Source organism: Epinephelus moara, chromosome 14 (genome assembly GCF_006386435.1).
Source record: "Epinephelus moara isolate mb chromosome 14, YSFRI_EMoa_1.0, whole genome shotgun sequence".
Classification (NCBI taxonomy): Eukaryota; Metazoa; Chordata; class Actinopteri; order Perciformes; family Serranidae; genus Epinephelus; species Epinephelus moara.
Genome location: NC_065519.1, coordinates 41,097,406 through 41,124,730, shown reverse-complemented (window position 1 = coordinate 41,124,730; position 27,325 = coordinate 41,097,406). Strand labels below are relative to the sequence as shown.

Sequence of the window (27,325 nt, the reverse complement as noted above, 5' to 3'; positions counted from 1 at the left end):
TTGCAGGACAGACTGGCTGAACATAAATATGTAACCTGCACAGGCAACATGAACTATCCTATGGCGAGGCACTACATGGAACATCATAATAGTGACCCATCCACCTCACAGGCCTTTGGGATTGACCATATACCACTGTCACTAGTTCAAGTTCAAGTTCACTTTTATTTATATAGCATGTTTAAAAGACCTGTCACGGTCAGCCAAAGTGCTTTACAGTGCAGAAGTAAAAAATATATACAAATATAAAAAATACATACATGCATATACTGAATCAATACGCACACACACATACACCCATACACATGTACACACATAATGTATATACACATATACATACACATGTACACACATAATGTATATACACATATACATACATATGCGCATACACAAAAAAGAAAAAACTAGGCTAAGGTAGAGGGTCCTGTGGATCCGAAGGCAAGGGAGAATAGATGGGTCTTTAAGGCAGACTTAAACCTCACCACAGATCCCGCATGTCTAATATGTAGTGGCAGGCTATTCCAGAGCTTGGGAGCAGCTACAGAGAAGGCACGGTCGCCTTTAGTCTTTAATTTAGATCTTGGTATATCCAGCAACAGTTCTCTGGACGAACGTAGAGCTCTGCTTGGATTTCAGGCCTGAATAAGTTCTGCAAGATATAGGGGAGCCAGACCAGTTAAAATCTTAAAAACAATTAATAACACTTTAAAATCAATTCTAAAACGGAAGGGAAGCCAGTGGAGGGAGGCCAGAACAGGGGTGATGTGTTCACGTGTTTTGGTGCCAGTCAAAAGGCGAGCAGCAGCATTCTGCACCAGCTGCAGGCAGCGGAGCGAGGTATGGTCTAGACCAACATATAAAGAGTTACAATAATCCAGCCTGCAAGATATAAAAGCATGGATGACCCTCTCCAGGTCATTAAAAGATAAATAAGGCTTGACTTTTGACAGAGTACGAATTTGGTGAAAGGACCCTTTTACCACTGTGCTGATTTGTTTTGTTTTTTTAAATCAAGGTTAGAATCAAAAGTTACACCAAGGCTTTTTATAAAGGGGGTGGTTTTGATGGCAAGGAGATCCTGGCCATTAAATGAATTAAAACAGCCTTCTGGAAGGCCAAATACAGTAATCTCAGTTTTATTGTCATTGAGGTTGAGTTGGCTCTGGCTCATCCAACTCTTAATGTGGGCAAGACAAGCTAATAGAGGTTTCAGTGGGTCCTTAGAGTACAACCGAAGAGAGCGATAGATCTGCACATCATCCACATAGCAATGGAAGGAAATATTGTGCTTACGGAAGATAGACCTCAGAGGCAGCATATACAAGGAAAATAACAGGGGGCCTAAAATCGACCCCTGAGGTACTCCACACATGAGGGGGGCCACAATAGAGGAGAAACTGCCTATCTGCACAGAGAAACTCCTATCAGTCAAATAGGACTTAATCAGCATGAGGGCTGCCCCTTTAATACCCACATGATGCTCTAAACGTGACAACAGGATCCCATGGTCTACAGTGTCAAATGCTGCGGTTAAGTCCAGGGTCATTAGCATTGCTGCACATCCTGAGTCTACAGTTACAGCAATGTCATTAAATACCGTACTTTAAGCAGGGCAGTTTCACAGCTATGACGTGGCCTGAAGCCAGACTGAAATTTTTCAAAAACAGCTGGTTAGCCATTACCTTCTCCAGCACTTTTGATAAAAATGAAAGTTTGGAGATGGGTCAGAAGTTAGAGAGAACAGTGGGGTCAAGGTTGGTTTTTTTAATGAGTGGCTGTATTATAGCATGCTTTAGAGATGCTGGGAAACACCCTGAGCTGAAACAAGCATGGACTAACTTTAGAATGAAAGAGCCAGTAGAATTAAAGACATTCTTAAAGAGGCGGGAGGGAATGCAGTCAGACGGGCAGTTTGTGGGGCGAAGCTCTTGAACAACGTCTGACAGCTCCTCTAGTGCTATCGGCTCAAACTGGTTAAAAACAGCAGAGCACAAGTTGGGCTCAGAGGGGTCAGGGGAAGCAATGGGTAAGACTGATTGTAAAGCAGAGATTTTGTCAATAAAGAAGTTAACAAAGTTATCACAGAGAACAGGTGTAGGAGTTATTGGGTCAGTATTACGAGGGTTGACAATGGAATCCAGAACATTAAAAAGAACTTTAGGCCTGTTAATGTTGCTAGACACAAGATTGGAAAAATAGGTAGTTTTTGCAGCTTTCACCATTTTCTGGTGCTCTTGTAGACATTCTCGCAATATACCATATGACACCTGTAATTTGTCCTTCTTCCATTTCCTCTCAGCACGCCTGCAAGAACGCCTGAGAGAACGCCTGAGAGAACGGATGGAATCATTAATCCAGGGTTCGGAGGGAGTCTTAGAGCTTCTGGTTCGAAGAGGAGCAATAGAATCCAGTATGGTAGTGCATTTGGAGTTAAAAAGAGCTACAAGTTCCTCAGGGCAGAGAGTGCTGTACTTATTCAAAGATGAATTTGCAAAATCCTCTAAGGTGGTGCAGAATTTCAAAGAAGTATCTGAGTTTATAACCCGGAACCGATGAATTGGTGGATGGGTAGGAGCAACAGAGAAGGGAATCGTAGCAGAAAACATAACAGGCAAATGATCTGAAATGCAGGCACTATTACAGGTTTCATTTATACTGACAGATAGGCTATAGGACAATACCAAATCAATTGTGTGCCCCTTTTCATGTGTTGGGCCAGAGACCCACTGTGTAAATTCAAAGGAGTCAATAAGAGAGAGAAACTCCTTAACCATTGGTTTATCTCTACAACAAACATGAATATTCAGATCTCCTATGATCAGGCACCTATCATATGTCACGAGAATATTAGACAGGAGATTTTCAAAGTCCTGAATAAAGTCTTGTTATATTTAGGAGGGCGATAAATTAATGCAAGTAGCACAGGAGGAGACGAGTTCAACTCAATGAGCTGCAGTTCAAAACTGGATTGAGTGATATGTGGAATCAGTTGGCAGTGAAAGCTGGATTTATACACACACGCCGTCCCACCTCCTTTACTAGCTGTACGTGGGGAACTAAAAAAGTTACAGTCAGGAGGGAGAAGCTCAGAAAAACATACAGAGTCGCCATCTGTCACCCAGGTCTCTGTGATAAACATCATTTGTAGATCATGGGAGGAGAAAAAGTCCTTTAACAGGAAGGTCTTATTTGTTAGCGATCTAGCGTTAATTAAGGCCATATTTAGAGTGACGTGGGAGTTTAGGTCGGGAGTAGTGCCATCAGTTGTCCCGGACACTTTTTGCAATGGGCGAAGGTTCTGGTAACTGACACCTTTAGAAATGTTGATAGAACAGTACTTGGGTGGCGGCGGTCTATTACTAATTATGGTTGGAATGGATGAGAGGGATACTGGTGGAGAATGAGCTGCTGATGTATTTAAGATAGGCCCATCTGGGCAGCCAAAAACAGTGGGGGAGGTGACCATGGGCTCAGTGCTGGCCTGAACATAGGAATTGTTAGAGTGAGAGGGCATTGAAACAGAGTGCATTGTCTGCGGTGGCCTGTTGGCGACAGGCAACAACAACTAAACCAGAGAGAAAGTTTCTGGATTGACAAACTGCAGGCTACTAGATACCCCGGCCTGAACGAAGAACTTGATTTTAGTGTCTTCCTTTGATTAACTGTGTTTTTTTCTATGGTGTTTGGCTTGTTGTTTTTTGTCGACCTGTAAAACATACCCTTGACTTAAATATGTGTTGTAGTGGTGCATGCACTGTATGTAACCTTTGTATGTAGTCATGAAAATTCTCTTCTATTAAGTGTGAAAGAGGACATCTAGTGGTCTTTGTATAGTACTACAACCCTAAACCTGCTTCTGCCAAGTGGAGGCCTCTGACTGGTGGTTTGAAAGCTCTAAAGGAAGTCTTTTCCAGTTTGAAAACTGTTTGACTCCCTGACGAAGGCTTGTATGCCGAAATGCATCAGAGTTTTTAAAGGTTTAAGATGACCAAGCCATAACAATAAAGGCTTTTTAATTTTTCCATAGAGAGTGCCATGGAGTTTCCTGAGTTTTGCTATATATGATTGTCCCATCCAATGAGCAGCTCAAGCAAACAATTTGGGTCCTGGAAGCGCTCCTTTACAGACATTTTGGAAATAAATGTATTTGAGGTAGCAAAATGTGGCTGGAGGAGGGGACATAGTGTGCTCAACTCATAAATATAGGGGCAGCTGTGGAGGAGGTGGAGAGGGTTCGGCGCCTCAGGTCTGCATGTCAGAGTATCCTTGGGCAAGATACTGAACCACAAATTGCTCCCGCTGGCTGTGATATCAGTGTTTGAGTGTGTGTGAATGTTTAGTGTAACTGAGGTGGCACCCTGTATGGTAGCCTCGGCCACCAGTGTGGGAATGTGTGTGTGAATGGGTGAAAGTGACATGCTGTGTTAAAATGCTTTGAGCATTTGGGAGACTTGAAAGGCCTTATGTTGCAATCCATTCGTGATTCCACTCATACAAGCCAATAATACAAGACAAAAGCACGACTGAAATCACATGCACGCACGCGCGCACACACACACACACACACACACACACACACACACACACACACACATTTGTTGTCAGACAACAGAAAGGTCTCTCCCTGACACCACAGTAATGACACAAAAACAGTATGAAAATGGTTTAACCGGCATGAGTTTCACTGTGTTCGTACTAATGTGTGATGGATTTTTTTAATTGTTTGTGTTGTATGGGCTGTAATTATACTCTGATTACACAGACATATTGTACCTGGTTTCTCTCTGTCACAGAGCACAGAGAACCGAGCAGCAGCTTTACCAGCGTCAGGTTGTTGTAGCGAGCAGCCACATGCAAGCAGGTGTCACCCATCTGGAACCAAAGCACAGTTCCATTTTCAGTGATGCACTGACATCACCATGAAACTATTCCTCACTGTTCAACAGTCAATAGTACCAGAGCTCAGTGGTGTCATAGTGACACAGCAATGAGTCTACTACTCTTGAAATCTTGTGTTAGTCTCTGAGGAGAGAGCATCTCATTGCATTATGGGATGCTGGAAGACTCACGTTGTTCTTGGTGTCTGGTGTGGATCCTCCGAGCAGCAGGAGGCGAGCAGTCTGAGCATGTGCGTTCTGACAGGCCAGGTGGAGTGCTGTGTTTCCTGCCTGAATCAACACAAAACAGACTGGGCTGGAGAGCATGTAACACCATAGCTCTGACAGGATAAACAGCCAGAAGACAGTCCACATTGTTGGAAGTATTTGGCAGGTGTTTTGGAACATAGAGTCATTCTTGTCACGTCATAGTGTAAGTAAGCAACTTTAGAGCATGCACTTTAAAGGAATACTTCACCCGTAAAATTACCATTTGTAAATCAATTACTCACCATGTGTTACTTTGAAATGTGGAAGAGAGCTTTATCTCTCATGCCTCCATGGTGGACAGAACATCAAAGAAGGTGAACATTCTTTATGAATTGAAGTAAACAGGGACCACATTTCATGTCATGTTTTCTTTACAAACTCAGTGTGACACACTCTGAGTAACTGGTATGTCAATGGTCCTTTTGTGGGTGACTCAAGGGTTTCACCCATCACCACGCAACTTTGTAGGCATATGACCACACATAATCTGAGGGGACCCCNNAATCACGGAAACTGTCAGTGTGTCATTCTGTCAGTCAGTCATTCTGTCTGTCCCACGTTTTTCTACTCACTGACGTGGTCAATCTATGTGAAACTGCACATAGGCATTGAGGACTGGCATAGGTAGAAGGTGACAAAGCTACCAATGGGTACGGAACGTTTTAAATTAAATGTGAGGTTTTTCTTTGAACACAGGCATATTTCTAAGGTGGCAACCTAAATTACTCACAGGGGCCTGTTTTCTGCCTAACATATAGTTGAAGGGCCCACTCTCTACAGGCCCCCTCACCCCATGGGCCCCAATGCAACCACTCTGCTTGCACTGTCTATATTTACACCCCTGGTTTAGCCATATTCTCATCTTTATTTATGTTCTGTAAAGGACTTTGGAACAGTCGTTTTAAAAGTAAGCAACTCTGTCCGCTGTGCAAGGCTACAAGATGTGGATAAAAGTTTCAGAAACATAGAATAAGCAGTCCTTGTGTGGTATATATGATATGTTTTGAAATTATGATTTTCCTACCTTGTTCCTGATGTGTACATCAGCTCCTGACTTGACCAGCAGTTTCACACATTGAGAGAAACCGTGCCAGGACACCTCATGCAGCGCCGTGTTGCCGTCCTCAAACACATATTGGACACAGTATTCTCATCACAAACTATCATCATTTAATCAACTACACAATCTGAGAATATATGAATGATTTTCCTCTGCGTGAGAGAGTTTGGACATGTACAGTGTGTCCTCTACTCACTTTGTCCTGCAGGTCCACAGCACAGCCTCCCTGAATCAGAGCAGCCATGGCATCACTGTTCCCCACCGTGGCGGCTCGGTGCAGGGCCGTCTGGTAACCAGGGCCCTGGCATGGTGATGACGGCACATGCACCAGTGCCTGTTCACTCATCACTGCTGACACACATACACACATTCATGGATGTAGGCCTAAATAGATACTGTACTGTACAACAAATATGTTCCTACCCACCTTTAGAGGAATGATGTCAATCCTGCAGTGCTCTGGCATGATGGGTCTTGCATTTCCTGTTGTCACAAAGTAAAAATATTTGAACCCAGCTAAAACGGTATCTAGAACAATGTGTGTGTGTGTGTGTGTGTGTGTGTGTGTGTGTGTGTGTGTGTGTGTGTGTGTGTGCGTAGACAGCAGACAGACTGGCTAGTAAACATAGCATGTAGCAGCTAAAGGGAGCAAGCTTACCAAGCTAAGGTCCAAGTCACAACTTGAGGATGTGGCCAGTTTAATTGAATCTCACATGTCTAGATCCCTGTGCAGCAACATGACATCAGTGTGGGGAACTCTCTACCTGTTAAACATTATGCATGTAGAGTGAATCCTGATAAGCCGTCATCTGCAAAAGCAGGTAATCTACATGCTAGCTCTAGTTCATGGAGCTCACCATGTGTATTAGCTGATAAATCTGATGGCTCAGAACAGTTTTGTACCGAGTTTAATGAGGTGAATGGGTTCTCAAAGCCAGACTGTTATCCTCTGCATCCTCCTATCTGCATTTGTGACCCTTGATGCTTCTTTGCAGTACACGGTGATACCGCTTGGTGATCATAACGCTCTTGTTACATTTAAGTGCTTATGAGTCGATCAAATTCCGCAGCTGTGTTTGGGAGGTTGCGTGATGCTAATGTTATCTTGCAAAGTGCGACTCTGGCCAAGCTACAGTGGCATATTTGGGTAAAGTTGTGGGTTGTGTCAAGTCAAGCCAGTACACTCTACAGTGGAAGCTATCTGTCAAGTCAAGCCAGTACACTCTACAGTGGAAGCTATCCTGCCGTCCCTAATGTGAGCTGGGCCGGTTTTTGGGAGATGGCAGGCTATTACAGATGTTTTTGTAAAAACTTTTCTGCTGTCACAGCTACACTCACCAGTTTCTTGAGCCCAAAAATACACTTCCACTGATCCCAGAGTTGCCAGTGTCATTGGAGTGTGTAAAGGCTTTGTTGACTAATGAAGCCGTACTTTCTACACCTGACTTTGATCGCCTATTCAAACTCTCCGTTGATGGGAGTGATGTGGGAGTGGGTGCTGTTGTACTTTAAGAAGGAGATGATGGTGTTGAGCATCTCGTTTTGTTTTTATCCAAGAAAATTAAAGGACATCAACAGGTGCACTCCACTGTAGAGAAAGAGGCTCTCGCGCTTGTTTTGACACTTGAATACTTTAAAGTTTATGTCAGCTCTTCTAGCACACCTACTGTTGTTCACACTGACCACAGTCCTTTTGTGTTCATTAATCAGATGTGGAACACAAACCAGGAGCTGATGCGTTGGGCCGTTTTCTTGCCAGCCTTCAGCATGGAGGTCAGGCATGTTAAAGGTTGGGAAAATGTCCTGACCAATGAGTTGTTATGCTGCTGATTTAATACGTAATTGCACTCCTGTTATTGTACATCTTAGGGTGGGGGCGTTACATGTGGCCCTGCATATATTGGATGTGTCTGTCTCCCTCTCTCTCCCTCCTCTCTACCTGTCTCTCTTTGTGCAGGAGAGCAGCACCTGAAGTAACTGGGAGAAAGGGAATAAAAGAGACCTGAATGTGAGACACACAGAGACACACGCCCACAGCAGCACAGACAGCAGTTGGGGGATGGTTTTCTTCCTGCCTTGTTTCCCAGCATGAGTTGGCTTGTTGGGTTTTGTTATTTTAGTTTGGGTTGGAGATTGCCAGTAGTTAAATTCTTGGATTTTGTTTGGCACAGTTTAGTTTCGGTTTAGGCAGTTTATGGGGATGAGCTGGGTATGATGGCACATTGAATGGCTGGCCTAGCGACTTCTCCATCTTTTATTTTTTTGGCTGGGGTCTTCAACCACTTTTGTTTCCTGCATTAAGTTGTTAGTGTTGTTTCATTCTTGTTAAGTAATACAACTTACTGATTTTCCCTCTCATAACTTTTGTGGTGTCCTTTATATGTTTGGTCTCTTGTAGAGTCTTGATTTGTTTACAGAGGCCGTAACCGGGGACAACAATCCAGGGTTAAAAGGAGACTGAATATTGGTGCTATGGTGTTGTTGGAGCACTCACTGAACACAGCTGACCTGAATTCTCATGCTGACTGTCCTGCTCCTTTAATGTTAATCATCTGACCCAAATGACAAAGGATTTCATGTCAGTGCTGCAGTATTTGAGCTGATAGTCAGATTATGCTCTATGCCAAGGGTCAAGCTTTAATCTTTGATGGTGATTATAGACAGTGTTGAACCCAAAGCATGTGAACACAGAAACATTTGGGCTCATCATTACCTCCACTGTTCTCCTCATGAATCAACCTGTACATATACAATTGTTCTATTTTTTTTCTGTATAGTAAACGTTTTTATCCCATGCAATGAAGGCTGGCTCTGTATAGTTGCAATTACACTGTTCACCGAATACAGTATGAAATGTATGCATGCAGCCCAGTTACAAGATTTTTTTTTGGCATTGTACGTTTCTGCAAACCACAAATACATTTGCACATTTAACATGTATCATATCAACGTTTCTAAGTGATGTAGCGTATGAGTTGACTTTGTCATTGGGAGGTGGAGGGGATGGTGGATGGTGTTATACCCAGGTGAGTCACCTGCCAAGCTGCAGACCACTGTACAAGACCAACAAACCACAAAACCAGTTGTTTTTTAGCAAGTCATTGCTGGGTATTCAACTGCTTTTTAGGCACCAAACATAGATATTTTTAAGCAACCTGCGGCTGATTTTCCAGCAGGGATAGTGCTGTAAAAAGCTGAGACACCGCTGTGTCTCCTGTTGGGATTGTGCCACCAAAACCAGGTATTTTAAGCCAAAATGTGATCTCTTCCCAACTATAACCAGTTCTTTTTGTGCCTTGCCCTACCACAGGTTAACAACAGCATTGTTGAAACATATAGTTTCACATATAACATAAATATGTTAGCCTGAGTGTCAGACTGAAGCTCCCAGAACCTTCAGAGATGCAAGCCTACTCAGTTGAGTGGGCGGGGTCTATGGTCTGGAACCAGGCTATAAATATGTAACATATCCATGGTTTGCAGAAACAAACAATGCCAGCATTTTTCCTAGCAATTAAGTTTAGGCATGTCCAGGGAGTTATTGGAGCTATATCTTGATTAATAGTCAGCACAGTAACTGTGTGCAGCTTCCTGGAATCTTGCCATCACAGAGAGGTTGCCAGGTTTGGTACCATCATGGCTGTACAGAGATCAAAAACAATCCAAAACCAAAACCTGGTTTTGGTATGGCAACCAAGGCTGCAAAGCCAATGCTGCAGTGAGGTACTGGGCGGATGGATAAACTATTGTTCATGAAATAGTTCCATCCATTAGTCCCTTCTAAACCACAAGTTAGTTTTTTTTTTCATATACAGATTAGTCTGTAAATAAGACAGACAGCTACCCCCTGTCTTTGTGCTAAGCTAGGCTAAATATGTAGATAACTGATATATTTACAGACCCAGAAACTTCATTCCAAGATGATGCCCCATTAAAATCTATAAAAAACTGCTCATCTGAAAGTTGCTTTAAAAGGTTTTTATATTCAAAAGGCTGTTATTTGGAAGATGCCCACTTGATCTGACTTACTACTTGACTTAATTTGAAATGCTTTTTTTTTTTGCACTAAACAGAAACTGTTTGTGCCCCATCTCTCCATTGGAGAAAGATTAGGAAGGAATCTGTAGCCAGTCTGAACAGCAAATAAAACCTGTTTCAATGTTCATATGGGCACATGGACATTGTTGTAAGACAGACTTGAAAAATTCCTTTCTTTAAATTTACAAATATGTGACTGTGTGGTTGTGGTTTTGGTTAAATACTGAAAAAGTGAACAAGTTCTTTTGGGGCTTCAAATTACAACATGTTTCACTAATCTTAACCAAGTGAAAACATTCCTTCTATTTTAGTTTCTGTGAGCAGATATTAGTATGTTGTCAGTGAATATTTTTAAGATACTTTGAGTATAAACATTTTATAACTTTGCAGATGCTTTCATTTAAACAGTTTTCTCATTACGCAGATCAAAAATGTAATCCTGGACGCATTATGTTTCTTTCAAAACTATTTGCTATTGCAAAGTTGCATTTGAACATTTTTAGGTGAGATAGATAGATAGATAGACAGACAGACAGACAGACAGACAGACAGACAGACAGACAGACAGATAGATAGATAGATAGATAGATAGATAGATAGATAGATAGATAGATAGATAGATAGAGATTTTCACTGGCACTGGGGCTGCTGCTCAAAATACGGATTGTACTTCCTCATTTTTGTTCACGCGTGCCAACACCATGGACACAAATGGTTCTTCTCAAAGTCAGGGATGTTTTCTTGGTAGAAGGGGTCCTTCCGAGTCGAGTCCTGCTGAGGCTAGGCATTAATCCTTCCTAGCTTTCAGTGAAGACACACTGGAACAGGCTAGCAAGTGCCCAGGTGTGCATCATTGAAGAGTCCCCGCCTTCAATGTTGGCAAATCATGAGGGAAGGACTCAGTACTTGGTAGAATTTGAAGGATCTTTGACACTGGAACTGTCCTTTGTTGGGATTTAATGGGATCTGTAGCCTTCTTGATATTCAACCATTTAGGAATCCGTCCTTGACTTTGACAAGCACCAAAAGAGTAAAGACCCCGTTTGCCCCAAATATTTTCAGAAACATATTTATGCTTAATGTTTAACTGTAATATGAGATCATTTGTCCCCAGACAGCTGCCATATTGCTTTTTGGATGAGCAACCAACTCACATCATGTCACCCACCAGCAGGAGTGTCTATTGGTCCAGTGCAGTGCATTCTGAAAGTTATAGGCTTTCCAACTCTCAAGCAAAAACAGTTGCCACAGCCCTTTCCCTCTGTTTGCTCTGGTCATGTAGCACCAGTTTAAAAAATGCATCTTTGTACTGCATAGACAGCCCAGTCATTCCATCTGTACTATAAGTGTGATATGTAGCACTCAAACTAATCCTCAGTCACCTTGAATAAAGGCTGAATTGCAATATTAGCACAAAGCAAGCAAGAATAGAGTAAGCATTGTGTAAATGGATGTCTACAGGCCAGCAATGTATACTGCTAACATATTAAACACATGTTCAGTAGGTCTCAAAGGGAAGTTTTAGCATTTGCTGCTGTTAAAAACACTTTATTCAATGTGATCATTTTTCCTCATGAGGCTGGCTTGTGTTTAAAAGTTTGTCCAGTTATAGGTTCTTACAGAAAAGAAGTGCAATTGTTTTACCTTGTCCTCCATATAGCCCAAACACTTCTGTTACTCCCTGCTGTAGCAAAAAGGAGCATCCATGCAAAATCCAGACAAGCCTTTCAAAGAGTCGCTCGTTGTGTTTGTGGTGTGTAAGAGGATGATGCTGCTGCAGCAGCAGCAGACTGGCTGCTCAGTGTGTGAAGATGTGCTGAGAGGACGCCAGCTGTTGGAGTGCATTACAGCTTAGAGAGAGAGAGAAGGGGGGAGGGAGAGGGAGGGAATAGCATATCCATTTACAATAACCCTCCATCCAGTCGTGCACACTGTCATGTGAAAAGGTTTAACCGTATTTATGACCGATACAGCTGTGATGTGAAATTACAACATGTCATCTGACTTTCAGCTCATCTGGGGAACAGTGGGGTTTGAATCTCCTTTACACACACACACACACACACACACACACACACACACACACACACATACACACTTGTACGTCTATTTTTGTGAGGACCCTTGTTACAAATCCATTCCCTAGCCCCTAACCCTAAGCTTAACCATTACAACAAAATGCCTAACCCCGACCCACACCTAATTCAAACCTGAACAGTAAAATCAAGTCTCAATGCTCAAACAGGCCTTTGGAAAATCAAGGAGGGGTCAGCATCACTTCACTTTAAAAAATGTCCTCACTCCATTGGTTAAAATGTGCTGTGGTCCTATATGTGCAAATACAAGTACACACACACACACACACACACACACACACACTGTATTAGCACAGGCCTACATGTCTTTGGTGAATCTTTGTAAAAGCATCGTGTGGATTAGGATCAGGACACCCAGATGAAATCACTGCTTTGCTGGGACGTTGTCATTTTAATCTAAGCTTTTGTTGCACATGCTAACAAAATAGGATGGAGAGAAAACAATCTCCAGCTAAATTGAAATTCAAGTAAGGTTGTAATGTAATGACAGCTGTGTTACATACTGTGTAGTCTTTATCATACATAAAATATGCATCAACTGTTGTCAGCGGTAAAGGAAGAAAATCAAAACATGAAACAGATGCATTTAACGCAGTCTCCAATGTTCCTGAAAACAGGTACAATGAAAGCAGCGTAAATGATAAATAACAACACAACAAAACCCATACATTCAATGCAACTATACAGACTTTTTATTAGTTCTAACTTTAACAATACCCCCCCCCCCCAAAAAAAAAAAACACCACTGTATAGACTCATACAGAAGTAATCCCTATCACTCATCGTTTATAACCTACTTGAGTGTGGTAGTGAATATTTCTGCAGATACTCTGTCCTCTGTACTCTTATTTTCTCTGTTCCAGAATGTTTCTGGGTGTGAACCTCAAAAGTGCTCAGGAGAGGTTGGGGCTTCATTAAAAGGTAACAACCAGGTGCCAGAGAAGAGATACAGTCAGATGAAAAGAAGCAAATATAAAGAGAGAAATGAGAGTGATTTGGGGGCTGGCTTTTATTTTCACTTTGAATGGCGAAACAATAACCAACAATCCTGCAAAATATGCCTTTATGAAGTTTTATAAGTAAATTCAGGAACAAGACTACGCCTTGAACACATCCCATTTCCGTTCAAATAAGTATTTAGTCTATATTAATACAGACAAACACTAAGTGCCACTACAGTATCCCTTCTCTTGATGATGATTTCATTGTAAAATCGAAAGCTTAAAATGGAAAAAATGCCTCAGTCCCTCTTTTTTGGAGTATCTCTACTGTTATGCATTTTTAAAAAACAGGGGCTATCCTATTTACCTGCCTGTGTGTTTGTGCGCCACACTGAGAGTCAAACCACAATTAAATTCTTCTTATGAAGTTTAATCTAAGTCTGAAGTGATGGCGTGAAGTAGGTACGACAGGCCCCGGTGCACGCTATTATGACGGGCCCGATAGTACACTTGACAATGGATAAAGGTAACATACATATTCCCCAGCAATCATCATTGCATATCTGCATGACAAAAATACCAAAGAAAATGAGAAATTATCAATTTAACAATGTTGATAGTATATTTAGTGTATTTGGAATAAGCATATAATTTTGTTATAGATGTCATTGACTATTTTAAAAAAAGAAAAACAAAACATGAATGAGATGGGTTTGCCTTTTTCAAGGGCATATATAGCAAATGGCACTGTTATTAATTTAGTAAGAGTTTTTCTTTGAAAACAGCATTTTTCCAAGTTGGCAATCACTCATAAGGGCCCATTCTAAATACAACACATTGCCGGAGGGCCCACTTTCTCTAGGGTCTCTCTTTCTCAACCACACTGCACGGTTTGTATTTGCATCCCTGGTATGGAGTCTCATTAATATCACTGAGAGTCCTCCACATTGATGCTGTGTTTTCTGTCTCCCCCTCCCCCGATTGCTGCTGTAAAAGCAGCTCACAGACTGGAGGGTTGGATTTGTAGATGTAGACAAGAGTGACTTCTAAACATGAAGGTCTATGTAGCACTTTGATGAATGTCTCTAAGAGGAGACAAATTGTCTGGAAATACTAAAAACAAGTAAAAGGCACTTTACACTAAGAAAGAGACATGATTCAGTGTCAGCATTCAAGTTCAGTTTTGCAACCTCCATTAGCAATCAGACAAAATGACAGAGGAGACACTGAGAGTGATTTACATTTGTTTTTATTACACATAATATGTTAGACAAGAATAACAGAAAACATACAATAAAGCTGTGCTGGCCCTTCCCTGAAATGCGGACAGTTAAACCCAGTCTGTACTTTCTTTTAGTAGATTTTTTTCTAACATACATTTGAGGTTCATTCACATCCATAATTATAGAGTTTGACTTGTTTGTATCTCAGCGTGTCATAATTTAAAGATAAAAGCTTGTGTACTTTAGCTTTTAAGGACAATTCTGGTGGAAACACAGAAACTTTGTATTAAAACATGTCAGTCTAATACAGAACACTGATCCAATCCTGCGTTTGTATTTTTGGTTGTGTGGTGACACAAACTTACATTTGGTTTTCAGGTTTGGCTTTTGCCATGTGACACAAAATGAAAAAAAAGACTAACAAAAAAGAGGGGTTGGAATAAAAGAACATCCATTCTTTGAATAAATGTTTGGTGCATGTGGAAGTAAAAAAGCATGTTACATGTATGTTGAGTAATACTGGAAACGGAAAGTAGCTTTGCAAGACATAACTGTGTTACAGGGCATTCTACGCAAACGTTTCTACTGATGTTCATGCAGTGCAGAGTAAACTAATGGAAATAAACATTTATGCATATACTGTATTTCTGTCTGATGTAATGATAAAAAAGGTATCTGCTGTTTTTCTAAAATGTGTTTTGCTAATGCTAAATAGTAGCACATGAACGTAAGAGTGCAGCAGAGGTTTCGGAAAAGATTCATAGTATTATACAGTGTGATCAGTGCTACACATTCATTTATTCATTCATTCATCTTCTAACCGCTTCATCCTCTTGGGGGTCGCGGGGGGGCTGGAGCCTATCCCAGCTGACACTGGGCGAGAGGCAGGGTACACCCTGGACAGGTCGCCAGACTATCACAGGGCTGACACATAGAGACAGACAACCATTCACACTCACACTCACACTCACACCTACGGACAATTTAGAGTTATCAATTAACCTAGTCCCCAGTGGGAGGAAGCTGGAGTGCCCGGAGAGAACCCACGCTGACACGGGGAGAACATGCAAACGCCGCACAGAAGGGCTCCCACACCCGGGATCGAACCGGCAACCCTCTTGCTGTGAGGCGACAGTGCTAACCACCACACCACCGTGCTGCCCCAGTGCTACACATGATGATTGAAAAAAACAGTTACATAGAAAAAATGCTTAGCTTTGTTTGAACAATATTTACATACATCTGCACTTGAATCAGAATACAATCCAGCATTATAAACAATGAAAATGCAAACTGAGCTGCAAAGTCACATAGTAGCATAAATAATACTTTCCCCTCACCAGTGAGTCGTTAATACATTTCAGTAAGGCCCAGACAGAAGGTAAGGCTGCGTGCCCACTGTGCACTCCCACATGGAGAAAGTCTATAGGCCTGCATATAATATTGCACATACACTGATGGAAAAATGATTACCAGCAGTGGCTGCTCGGGGCTTCTAAACCTGCAGCCATTTATCCTGCAGAGATACTGCCGTCAGAATACACTCCTGCTTTAGTACCATTGCTGCCTCTCTATTAATGATACTTGTGATTGTTGACACTGTTTATCTCACATACCAAAAATGTAGTTTTAGAGGTTGGTCCTCTAAATATAAATATAGATATAAATAGAGTTAGATTTAAGTTAGATTCCAGCAATAACAATAGGCCCATTTTGTTAATGCAATGATATAAAGCGTATAAAACTTCAGCTGGTAGCCTGGGCTATTATTTGCTTAAATCACTGAACTCAACAGGCTTAGATTTGAGACAGTTGTCTATATTGGACAGGCCTTTAATTCCTTTTACGCAAAACTGTTCCTTAGCAACGATGGGAAATATGAGCACATTGTTTATTTGAACTAGTATTAATATTACTTGTATAAAACTGTGCTTTGAATAACATATCAATCACAACGTGGGTTAATTTTTATGAAAAACACTGACGTTTTTTTTATCGGTGAACTCTTACGGACTCAAGGAACATGAATAACTTATCCGGTCTAATCGCAGAATGGACACATATTCTGACTTTATGACAGCTTCAGAGGAAGGGAATGACAACTTGTTTTTTCATCATGCTGGTAAATCTGAATGACTTAGGGTCTTATCTGATGCTCATGGTTTCTGTAAAATGAACTGAACGACTGAATTGTGGAGAATCTAACCCAGCTAACGATGTGTAGCATCTCCATACTGACAAAAGTTTAAACTTTTAAACTTTAAACTTTACTAACTTTTGTCAACTCTACTTCCCCTAAAAATTCATAGAAGAAATGGTCAAATATGCACTATTGAATTTACATTAAAATATGAATTTACATTGCATTAAAGCCTCTAAGCATTCCTATGAGACAGCGCTGAGCAGGTTTTTTCCACGCAGCAAAGGGAGACGGTCATTGGATAAATGCGACAAGACCGTCACTTCCAGGGAGGCTCAGCTTCCCTGGGACCTAATGGAGCGGTAGGCGGGAGAGCACGCTCAGTGTCTGCGTGATGATTGGAGGAATTGTCTAAAAGGCTGAACCCCTTTGTGACTGACAGCGCTTTTGAAATACACACCGGCATCGTCGCATTTTGAGCTCAGTCCCATGCAGATATTTGGAGTGGAGTCTTCTGACAGAGTGCTGTCCAGAGTTCCTTATTTCCACAAGCAATATAGCTCATTTTCACCACAGGTCAGGTGTTTAAACCCATCTGAATCTTTGAGGTGTGTTTTGCTGTGGTTCAATGACATGAGTGTGGTTGAAAAACAGCTTCAGCATTAAATGTTCCTTTTATAAGTTACTGCCTCGCTAACGTTACAATATGACAGATATTATGATGTAAACTTAAAGTGAGCTTCTCCTGTTTGAAAGTGGGTAGCCAAAAACCTGGTTTTATACATCCAAAGACCGTTTATAAAAAATGAACTGCTTGGCCACCAGACTGGGCGTCTCATGAGACAGGCGTTTATTTGTTGCCAAACTGGGCTAGAAAAAGGGACTGGGCATTTAACTGGGACTGAGCTTTTAACTGAAGGTTTACAGTATAATGATGTACAGTGTGTTAAAGGAAAGAAATGCTATTGCAATATATAAGGTGTTTTTCATGAGATTCCTCATCAGGAGTGATAACAAAGTTTAAAGTCTTGTGTTTTTATTGCTGCATATATTTAACACCAGAAACACCAATAGATAACATCTACTTGCCCTTAATGTCAATAAAATATGTAAGTCCCCCAGTATTTGACCTTTTCTAGAAGTATGTTATGTAGCACCCCCTATTGTTGAATATTGTCAAGATAAAACAAACACACAAACAAAAAAGCCATTTATATCTATTAAGCGTCTGCAGGTAAATTTCCCCCTGAGGAGAACACATTAAAAAAAAAGGTTTTATTTTTTTCCACAATTTATTAAATTAATTTTGCGTGTTTAGATAAAAACTCCATGTTGCTATGGCAACGCCATTTGTCTACGACTGTGTGTATTAGAGTGGCATCATGAGGCTAACCTTCACTGTAGACAAGAGAAAGAGATTTATAATTTCACATCGGGCATGGGACTTTTCAATGCAAGTTTATTATGTTTATTATTATACTATTTTGTTGTCATTTTGTGAGTAGCATACAATAAATAAATGTTAGCATATGATAGCATGTGATTAGCCAATGCATTCTCACTTTCAACTAATAACAATTTGCCGCTTGGTCAGTGCACCTTCACATCTACGTGTGATGCACTCGGTGTCCTGAGTGTGTCTGTGGTTGATGTTCTGAGATGGCGTGTCAATTTACGCCTGTTACAGGCATTGTGTCTTTTCAAAATACACAGGAAATGAACAATTTCTGTTCATTAGCTGCATACAGTCTTGTATAGGGACTTTCCAGCTCCTTATATTACGTTGTTGTCCGGTGACATTTTAAACTGACGCCACCCAACAGTGTATGATACTGACGTGTCTGTGACGGGTATCAATGACCAAGTGGCACTATCTGAGAACTTGGGAATAAGACCGTGCTGGATTAGCATCAGGTTCATTTATTATCATTCTACAACATCTTGTGCCTTGAAAATCAATGTGTTTTAATAGCGGGTAAATTTTACCAATTGGCAGTTTTAGGTATACAGCGATAGTTACAGGTGGTTCTAGTGTTAATGTAAGAATATGTAGCGTTTGCTGAACAGCTGTCACTGTGGCCTTAAATGGCAGTTATGTACAGGATAACGGCAATATAAGTTGAGTTGCACCCAGAATCACTATTAAGTGTTTTAACTCTCAGTGGGGTTTATACATTAAATAGTTATCTGAGAAATGTTTTCAGTCGATATTTCAAATTTTACTGGTTCTTATTTATTATATTTTTTATTCCCTGCTTAATTTCTAAATGATCTATTAACGTGCTCCAACTTGATGACCAAAGTATTCTGGATCATAGTCATTTTGATCCCTTAGCCTAATGCTCACCTCCCACTGCTGCTGGAACTCTCTGTTTCTCTCTGTAACTCGCGTAAATGAAATAAGAACACTCTGCAGATCTGGAGAAGCAACACTCTCCATCATCCTGCTAAACTGCTCCATCAGCTGTGGATCAACTTGCAAAGGAGGAGAGGACTTCTTCTTCACTACAAGGAAAATTGGATTTACAATTAGGACACACTGGCAGTTACATCTCATTTAGCAGAGACTAAAACAGTTTCAAGTGTTTCTCTATGACAGCAGTGAAGTATCCTGATGTTGAGCTGGATGTTGTTTGTAAAGACTCTGTGTATTTTCTTCCGGTAGTATAATGTATGGTGAAAAGACTTTCACTGCCCACTCAAGTTCTATTATTCTAAATTTGTGATACTCCTTAGTTAACACATAGGAATTTTCTTAACATGTACAAATAGCCCAACCAATAAAGGCCAATACTTAAATTGATATTAATTAGTTAGATAGTTTTAAAAATCTGATAAGAATTTTTTTTTAACCCAAAACACATAATACAAAGTAAATAGTTTAATGACAAGTCCTTATATTTGATTATAAAAGAATTGTGACCAACATATGTAGAGTATTTTACAAGTGAACTGAGTAAGTCTTACCACATTTGAGGAGAAATATAGTTGCACAGGACAGAATAGTGATTGCAGACACAGTGCAGAAGAATCCAAGGATGACTGTCAGAATTTTCCAGTGGGCACTTGACAGGTGAAGAAGGTATCTGCCATCAAGAGCACTCCCATCTGTAATGAAAAAGGATCCTGAATACCCATTCTGATCAGCAAAGTGGTCCATTCTATCTCAGCTCTGCTCTCTGCTGCATTCACGTTTTACAGAATCAATAATCACTAAATTTCCTCTCTATTGAAGTGTTATTTCAGACAAACCCAACCCACCCTCACATCCCTTTGTGTGTTAACTTGCCAATGTAGGCGCATCTTACGATCTGAATAATGTGCCATTTAAATTGTAGGGAAATACTGTGCCATTCTGACTTCAGATCAGGTTTTTGTTGGGCGCAACAATGCACCGGACCATACCTCATCTTAAGGGCTCATTTATGCTCAGCATTAGATACGGATTAGGAGACAGATGGTGCCCTCTGTCTGTACTCTGCGTTTATTTCGTCCGTATTTTTGCACGTTTCCTGAAAACTGATATGGATGAAACAAAGCAGTACCACTGCAGATCATGAGGACAGTGTAGCGTAGTTAACCTCCTAAGCCCTATGATAAGCTGTTATGGCAAGGCTTAACTATACAGACCAGTGAGCAGTGATAACTAACATGTCTTTGGGGTCATCGGGTGGGAACCTCCTTTCACCAGTGTTTCGTCTAGTTGGTCCCACGACACCTCCAGGAGGCTAGACAGTGATCTCTGGCGTCCCAGAGACACTCCCCTAATGCCAGGTCTCACTGCTCCCCACACCAACCCAACAACCTTCTTTACCTTACCTATACTACCACACAGGGGGTAGACCCAGACAATAATAATAGTTGCGCTGTGCTGTGTGCTGCTTTCTGCCAGGTGAAAGATAGGGCACTTGGCACTGGTCCATGACAGTATGTGAAATATGATCTCCTGCATAATGGACAGACATGGCACACGTCCATTCACCACACTGACCATAAGCTTCATCTCCCTCAGTGACGGACTCACTAATTCCTGCACTGACACTGAATGTTGGCATTGAACATAAACTGTAGACCCATGAAGATGCCCAATTCTGGTACAATGCTAACTAATGTTTCACATTCATTTTTATTGCCTGACTTCAAAAAAGATCTCACCCCAAAAGACAGTGGTCTTTTGACCTCCTGTTTGTATTGTGCAGCCATACGTGTTGGTGTTTTGGCTCTGGGAGATCCTAGCTGTCAGTCTGAGGATCACAGATCCGTCTCCAGAAGGCACTGGTCCCGTGACTGTGATCGAACTGGCCCTGGAAGCCCCATTTCCAATGAGATGCAGTGAGCTCAGTGATCTGTCAGTACTTGTCACGTGGCACCTCAACAGAACCTCATCTTTGTTTTCAATGGACTTGGCAAATATACGTAGCTCTGGGGAGAAATAAAGAAATATCAAAGATCATAATCAGAAAGTTCATTCTTGACCTTGGAAATAGTAGTTTTACTAGCTTTTTAATCACATCTCATGAGTGTCTTTGGCACATGGATTTCACAGTTTAACTTACTTGATAACACATGGAGAGGAGGGCAAGGCACACAAATACTTTCTCAATCAATCGATCGATTGATCAATCAATCAATCATTTGCAACTTGAAATCATACAAGTTGCGTATGAGAAATGATTTAACAGTAGTTTTGGGTAAAGTTGCTTCTTTTGTTTTAAGAATTAAATTCACCAGAGACTCAGTGAATTCATTGATGCCATCAGTGACGCTGACAGTGGTGTCCTGGAACGTCCTCAAGACTCTGAGTGGCTCCATCTCTAATGTCACTGAGGAGATTATGGGGTGGCTGTGGCTGAGGAGGTACAGCAGGTCCTCTACTAATTGAAAGATCTGGGGTTTCTCCAGTCTGTCCAGAGTGTTCTTAGGTATGATACTGAACCCCAAATGAGTGTGTGCTTCCCATATTAATGTAGAGCCAAACCATGATGTGTTTTTTTTAAACCTTATCAAATGCTTTTGTTGCCTAAACCTAACCATGTGCTTTTGTTGATGTGACGGCATTATTTGTGATGTCCTGGAATGTCAACAGCAGGTGCAGGAGGATACCTAGCATGTAATATGTAGACGTAAAAGTCCACTGACAGAGCAGTGATATGTGATGACTTGGGATGAGAACATGTTGCATTTTTTTTGTTGTGCGAAATGTGTGTATGTGTGTGTGTGTGTGTGTGTGTGTGTGTGTGTGTGTGTGTGTTGCTACATGTCAGTGTTTGATGCAGACAGTAATTGCATTGCAGCTCTCACCTGTTTTTTGTGGTATTGATCTTAATTGAATCGTCTGGATCATCTCTGGACATTCTTCTTTGATGAAGTGGCTAAAGCCAAAGTTCATATGCTTCTTTTTGTTCCATTGATGTTGAACTGTTATTGCAGAAGGAGACTGGGACGTCCATCTTTTAGTTCCAGGGTCAAAGCTTATAAAGTCCGTTCCATTCACTGCCCAGACTTCAAAACCTGACACCATCCCATCAGCAGACTGGATGCAGCCACGCCGCCGCTGTACTACATCTATACAGGAAGACAGCGAAATTAATTTTATGTGTTTGGTGCATGACATCAGACAGCTGCTGATTAAAATGTGATCAACATGTCACAAAAACACATATTTTAAAAACTTACACGCTGTGCTGTTGATAAATGGTGGAATGTTGTGGAGATATAAGATATCATAACTTGCGTCATCACAGTATTTGGGGAAGTTTGTTGATGCCAGGATAGGTTTGACTTGTTCTCTTTTGGTCAGGGTGTCGCAGTAAGAGATGGGAACTCTATCAAATACAGTTAGTTGGTCAAAAAAGGGCTGACTTCCAGGCTGCACATGTCCTGTAGACAAGAACTCAAGAGAGTGGGAACCTAAAAAAAAAAAGCAAGACATTTGAAAGGTCAAGGTCAGCTGGTGGTGAAGCCCAGGTCACAGTCAAGTGCTACCCAGTGCTTTTGGTAATCTGGTGGTCAGGCTCATCTGGCTCACCTGTGGCACATTTGCAGGGATCAAAAAGAATACATCATCTTACATTATAGATAGGTGTGTACAAGTTGTGACAATCAAGGCCAATCACATCCTTAACCTTCATCCCCTTTAAACATAGAGCTCTTCTGTTATGAGGTGTCTGAGATGCACAGAGCTTTCAATAGGAATACAGCAGCTCAAACATACTGCCATGGTCATGAGTTGACTTTTCTGGACATGCTAAAGATCCTGACAGTCACTGTGTTTTCCACATACTGGTGCATACTCTTATCACAATTATACATAGAGCAACGATCTGCAGTTACTGTAAATACCTCTGGAGCTGCATCAAATGAAACAACCAAAAATAGTTCTTTACATGTATTTTCTTTCTGGAATAATTTCAAAAGTTCAATTTTGTTAGATTTGCCTGATTTACAGGGAAAAAGTAGCAAACTCAATAGTTTGTTATTTCATTTTAATATTATGTCATTGCCATGATCCTGGCAATGACATACAAATAAATTAGAAGTTTTAAAATAACACTTGTTTGGTTTCTGGGAGCACCACTTTAAAATTTACCAACATATTTTTCACATCTTTCATCACAGCCACACGTCTACTTGTATTGTAACTGAAAAATAAAAATGTTCCACGTGGAGCTTTGGTCAGAGTTGTTACAAGGAAGATGATGCACAACTGTGGCCTCGGTTACCTAGTGTTTTGGGCACCAGGAGAGGACTTGTAGGTCCTGTTGGAGCTCTTGGCGGATAAAGAAGTATTAGGGTCCTACGTAACTAGAGGTAAAGCGCAAGAATTTGAAGAGGTATGGGCACCTTTAATGGACTTTCTCAGGCAACAGTGAATACTTATTTGTAAAGCTGTTGGGTGTGACAGTTTTTTTGTTTTTATTATTTGCTTTTGTGTGTGTGTATGCAGTGAGGTCAGTCTGCATCTCATTGTGCAATTAGTGTGGTATGTGTTGATGTGTTCTGTATGTATCTATTGAAAATCAATAAAAAAAACATTGTTCAAAAGAAGTATTAGGGTTGGGGGTTTTTTAATTACATTTTTCATGCAACCGTGTGAGCTGTTTCATTGTGTGCGCTCACAGCCTGCATATTTACTCCATAGGCTACATACTGTTTGGATCAAAGGTGACCTGTTCTGACATTTGACAAGGACAGGAACAACACATTTTTGTACTGTTTTGGGTCAAACTTGACCTGGATCTATTGAAATGGATCAGTGTACCATGATAACATAGTGGAATTAGTAAGTTAGCTAGATAACTAGCTGGCCGCCCACGGTTGAAATGGCAGTCTTGGATAGAAGAAAGAGAGGAGAGCCGTGTCTGTAGAATAGAATAGAATAGAACAGAATAGAATAGAATAGAATAGAATAGAATGGAATAGAATAGAACAGAAAGGTTCCCAAAGGGAAATTCAGCCGTCCAGCAGCTCATAAAAGACAAGAAAATGACACAAAAAGTATGACACAAGCCTTCACAGTTTTCCGCCCCGGGCTTTGACCCGGAAGTCAGATAGCATTAAATGCATGATAGAAGAAGAATCCAGTAACAACATGGCAAAATCTACATCCAGAGCCATGCGTATTTGGACGGACAAAATGTACAGAGAAGTTGTCCACCATGGTACCAGTTTGCTGCTAGCAAACTGTAGCTAACTTGTTTGTCACTTGTTTGGTCTGTGACGTAATGGGTCAACCGGAAAAAAGTCCAATACTAATAAGCTGAAAGGGGGCATATCTCCACCTATCCAAGCGGAGACGGACATACTTGAGTTAATAAATCGATTCCCCTCCCATGCTTGTACACTGGGACAAGGACAGTAGTCCAATTAAATGGCCTAGTTGAGTTTAAACCGTAGACTTAACTGTGCATGTAAATGTACTGAGAGATGGAATGGGTGCTGCCACAATGACAAAATTCTCATTTTGATAAGCGGCACCGATAAGACTATTCATAAACTATCCTTATCAGAAAAGCGTGTCTTGTCACACGGGGATGTACATCCCCAGCTGGAGCTGAAGAGGGCATGGTTGTGCTAAATCAAGCAAAGAGGAGCTCGATCAGTGGGTACAGCAGGTCTCTTCCGCTGTGTGACTGTGTGTAAGTGTAGCTTACTGATCTTCACTTCAACATGTATTGGGCCTAAAAAGGTACCTGAGCTGCAAATAGGACTGCAAAACAGAGACAACTCACTGCTAATGTGGGAAGGTTTCCTACCACTGCTTCCAATGCAAAGACTAGTTTGCAATTAGATTTTTGTTTTGTTTTGTTAGTTAGTTAAATGTTGAATTAATAGTTGATAGCTGCAATTAGAAATGGGTTTTGAGTTGTTACTAATGATGTGGAGTAGCAGTGAGGACAGTGTTTGATGGTTGTAATGGTTATAAATGGTTGTATAATAAACCCAGAATATTACTTCCATTTTAAGTTTCAATTAAATACGTTTAAATCATTATAGCTGTCATGTTTTCATGTCTTTGATAAAACAGGACATGATGTTGTGGGATAGCAGATGAAGAGTGGTGTGAAGCCTGAAAAAAACACTCTCCCTGCTCTCTGGAACACTGATTAATTTAGTCATGTCACATGGGCTATTTATCATTCTAAGTAGATCCGTGGTTCAAACTTTGGTATAGACACTGAGGGGACTGCTGGGTCAAAAAATCACAAAATCACAAAAAATCTAACCAGTAGCATGTGCAATTGTAGCTCAACAACGCACATTCTCACAGGAACACTGGAGCTGTAAATGAAACAGATAACTTCAAATGGCTGTGTAGAGAATCACCTGTGCAAAGGAAAGGCCTTCCGTACAAACTACTAGCTCTTCTGGATAACAGAGCCGGTAGAATCACCCATTAGTCTTTGTTCTGGCAGGCTGACATTAATGCCATAACTGTCTTGAAACTTATTTCTTCCTGTGTGATCACATCAGCGGGTTGAGGTCGAGGATTATAAAATGAGCGCTGAAATATCAACAAAACTTGAATATAGTGGATTATGTGAATCCTGAGAGGTTTGTATTAGTGTCCCTTTACATAAAAAAATATGGAACAACAGTGCACTAAGAGGCTGACCTGCTCTGCACAGGTGGGCAGCAGACCAGGCGAGAGCCACTCTTTCTTGGCACCAAGACTGCAGTGCACGATTGGCATTGCCACACCCTCTACTGCAGGGTGTGGCAATGCATAGACACCAAAGTTGAGAAAACAATTCCAGGCTCTGATTTCACAGAAAGCATTTTAGCAGCTGCAGGTGGCTTTTTGTAATTGTTTTTAATGAGAATTAAGTTTTTTGCCCGCTGTTTTTGCATTGCTACCCACCGTGTGTTTCTGTGCTCTAGGCATATGGCGCTTTTCTAGTTACTGATTGGAAATAAGTAGGTAGTTTTAGCTTGCCCAAATATACGGTAAATTGAATACACAGGAAGTTTAGGGTAAGAAGGTGATAGGGTAGTCCCTGGCAACGCCTCGCGTTTTGCAACCTGCAAAAACTACTTGGTTTTGTTTAGGAAAAGATCATGTTTGGCCGTAAAACATCCAGTTTTCATGGCACTGTCCCAGCTGGAAATGTAGTGACTGGTCCCTACAAAACCCCAATGCATAATGCTTAAAAAGCTGCTATGACTTTTCTAACACAACCGGTTTGTGTGCTGGTCTTGAACAATGAGCTACATTTTGGCAAGCTGAGCTGTCACACCCCTCCACCTCCAGATAACAAAGTCAGCTCCAGCACTATGTCACTTAAGAAATGCTGATATGATTAATGGCTTATCATATAGCAAGCTATTTAAATTAATAATCAACACAAGTGTTGCTATTTTTCTACTGTTACATTTTTTATATAAACCTCTATGGATCTGTCCTTTTTCAAGATAATCCATCCACCTGACAGGTGTGGCATATCAAGACGCTGATTAAACAGCATGATCACAAAAGCATTCACAGTAGATACAAAGTAATACACAGTTCTTAGTTGCTCTCCCTAAACTTAACTTGTAAATGCCAAAAATGGAAGACACTGTTCAGTGAGCTCCTGATACAAAATCACCACGGCAACATGGAGTGATAATAACAAGGGAAAAAAAGTAGAATAATCTTTCTGTTAACAGTATGCACTGATGAAATGTCACTCACCACATTCAACGGCTGAGAGCAGTAAACATGTAGTCAAAAGGTTCCAATTTATCTGCATCTTGGAGTACCCTCATCATCAAGAGTGTAAGATTGAAACTACAGCCCTCTTAGACTGGTTGAGATTAAGAAGAAGTGTACCTGTGAGCCCCACTGAACTTGCTGAACAAGTTTACACTGCCTGATCTTGGCAATGATCTGCTCAAGCTCCACCTACTCACAGGCTCTCAGTTGCTGTTTTAAAGAAGCACCTGACACTGTAAAGGCAGATTTATACTTGTGCATCAGCTCTATGCAAAGCATATGCTGTGTCCTACGCTCATGGCCTACTCTGTTGTGACCATTTATACCTGTGCAGTGGTGTGTCTGTGTCACTCTGCAGTTACACCTCCAAAACACACCAGTGGGGTTTCTGTGAAGCGCTGTAACGTTTAGTTGATTCAAATCACACATTAAACATGGCTTAATAGAGAAAGTTTCAAACACAAGTGCACAAATCAGCTTCATTA

General features: G+C 41.0%; 2 protein-coding genes across 3 annotated transcripts in view; both read right to left on the bottom strand.

The window, feature by feature from the left end:
* The window catches only part of ankrd6a (ankyrin repeat domain 6a), a 35,764-nt gene extending 23,714 nt beyond the window's left edge, over positions 1-12,050 (bottom strand). For both annotated transcript variants that reach the window (XM_050061955.1, XM_050061956.1), the window contains exons 1-6: positions 11,890-12,050; positions 6,635-6,690; positions 6,404-6,555; positions 6,172-6,270; positions 5,070-5,168; positions 4,774-4,872 (exon numbers count right to left, since the gene is read on the bottom strand). In XM_050061955.1, the coding sequence (XP_049917912.1) occupies positions 4,774-4,872; positions 5,070-5,168; positions 6,172-6,270; positions 6,404-6,553 (447 nt within the window). In that variant the 5' untranslated portion in view covers positions 6,554-6,555; positions 6,635-6,690; positions 11,890-12,050. The remainder of the gene's footprint in view (positions 1-4,773; positions 4,873-5,069; positions 5,169-6,171; positions 6,271-6,403; positions 6,556-6,634; positions 6,691-11,889) is intronic.
* Positions 12,051-18,920: 6,870 nt separating this feature from the next.
* On the bottom strand, positions 18,921-26,932 carry LOC126400473 (major histocompatibility complex class I-related gene protein-like). Its single transcript, XM_050061192.1, has 6 exons — positions 26,820-26,932; positions 22,322-22,555; positions 21,947-22,210; positions 20,801-21,067; positions 19,613-19,753; positions 18,921-19,150 (listed from the first exon to the last, which is right to left on the bottom strand). The coding sequence occupies exons 1-6, from the start codon at positions 26,875-26,877 to the stop codon at positions 18,921-18,923; spliced, it is 1,194 nt and encodes a 397-aa protein (XP_049917149.1). The 5' UTR covers positions 26,878-26,932.
* Positions 26,933-27,325: the final 393 nt, after the last annotated feature.

Coding starts and splice junctions, on each gene's coding strand:
- LOC126400473 (XM_050061192.1), bottom strand. CDS start 26,877: ATGCAGATAAATTGGAACCTTTTGACTACATGTTTACTGCTCTCAGCC. Junction 22,556..26,819: donor GCTCTCAGCCGTTGAATGTG/GTGAGTGACATT, acceptor TTTTTTTTTTAG/GTTCCCACTCTCTTGAGTTC. Junction 22,211..22,321: donor ATTTATCAACAGCACAGCGT/GTAAGTTTTTAA, acceptor CTTCCTGTATAG/ATGTAGTACAGCGGCGGCGT.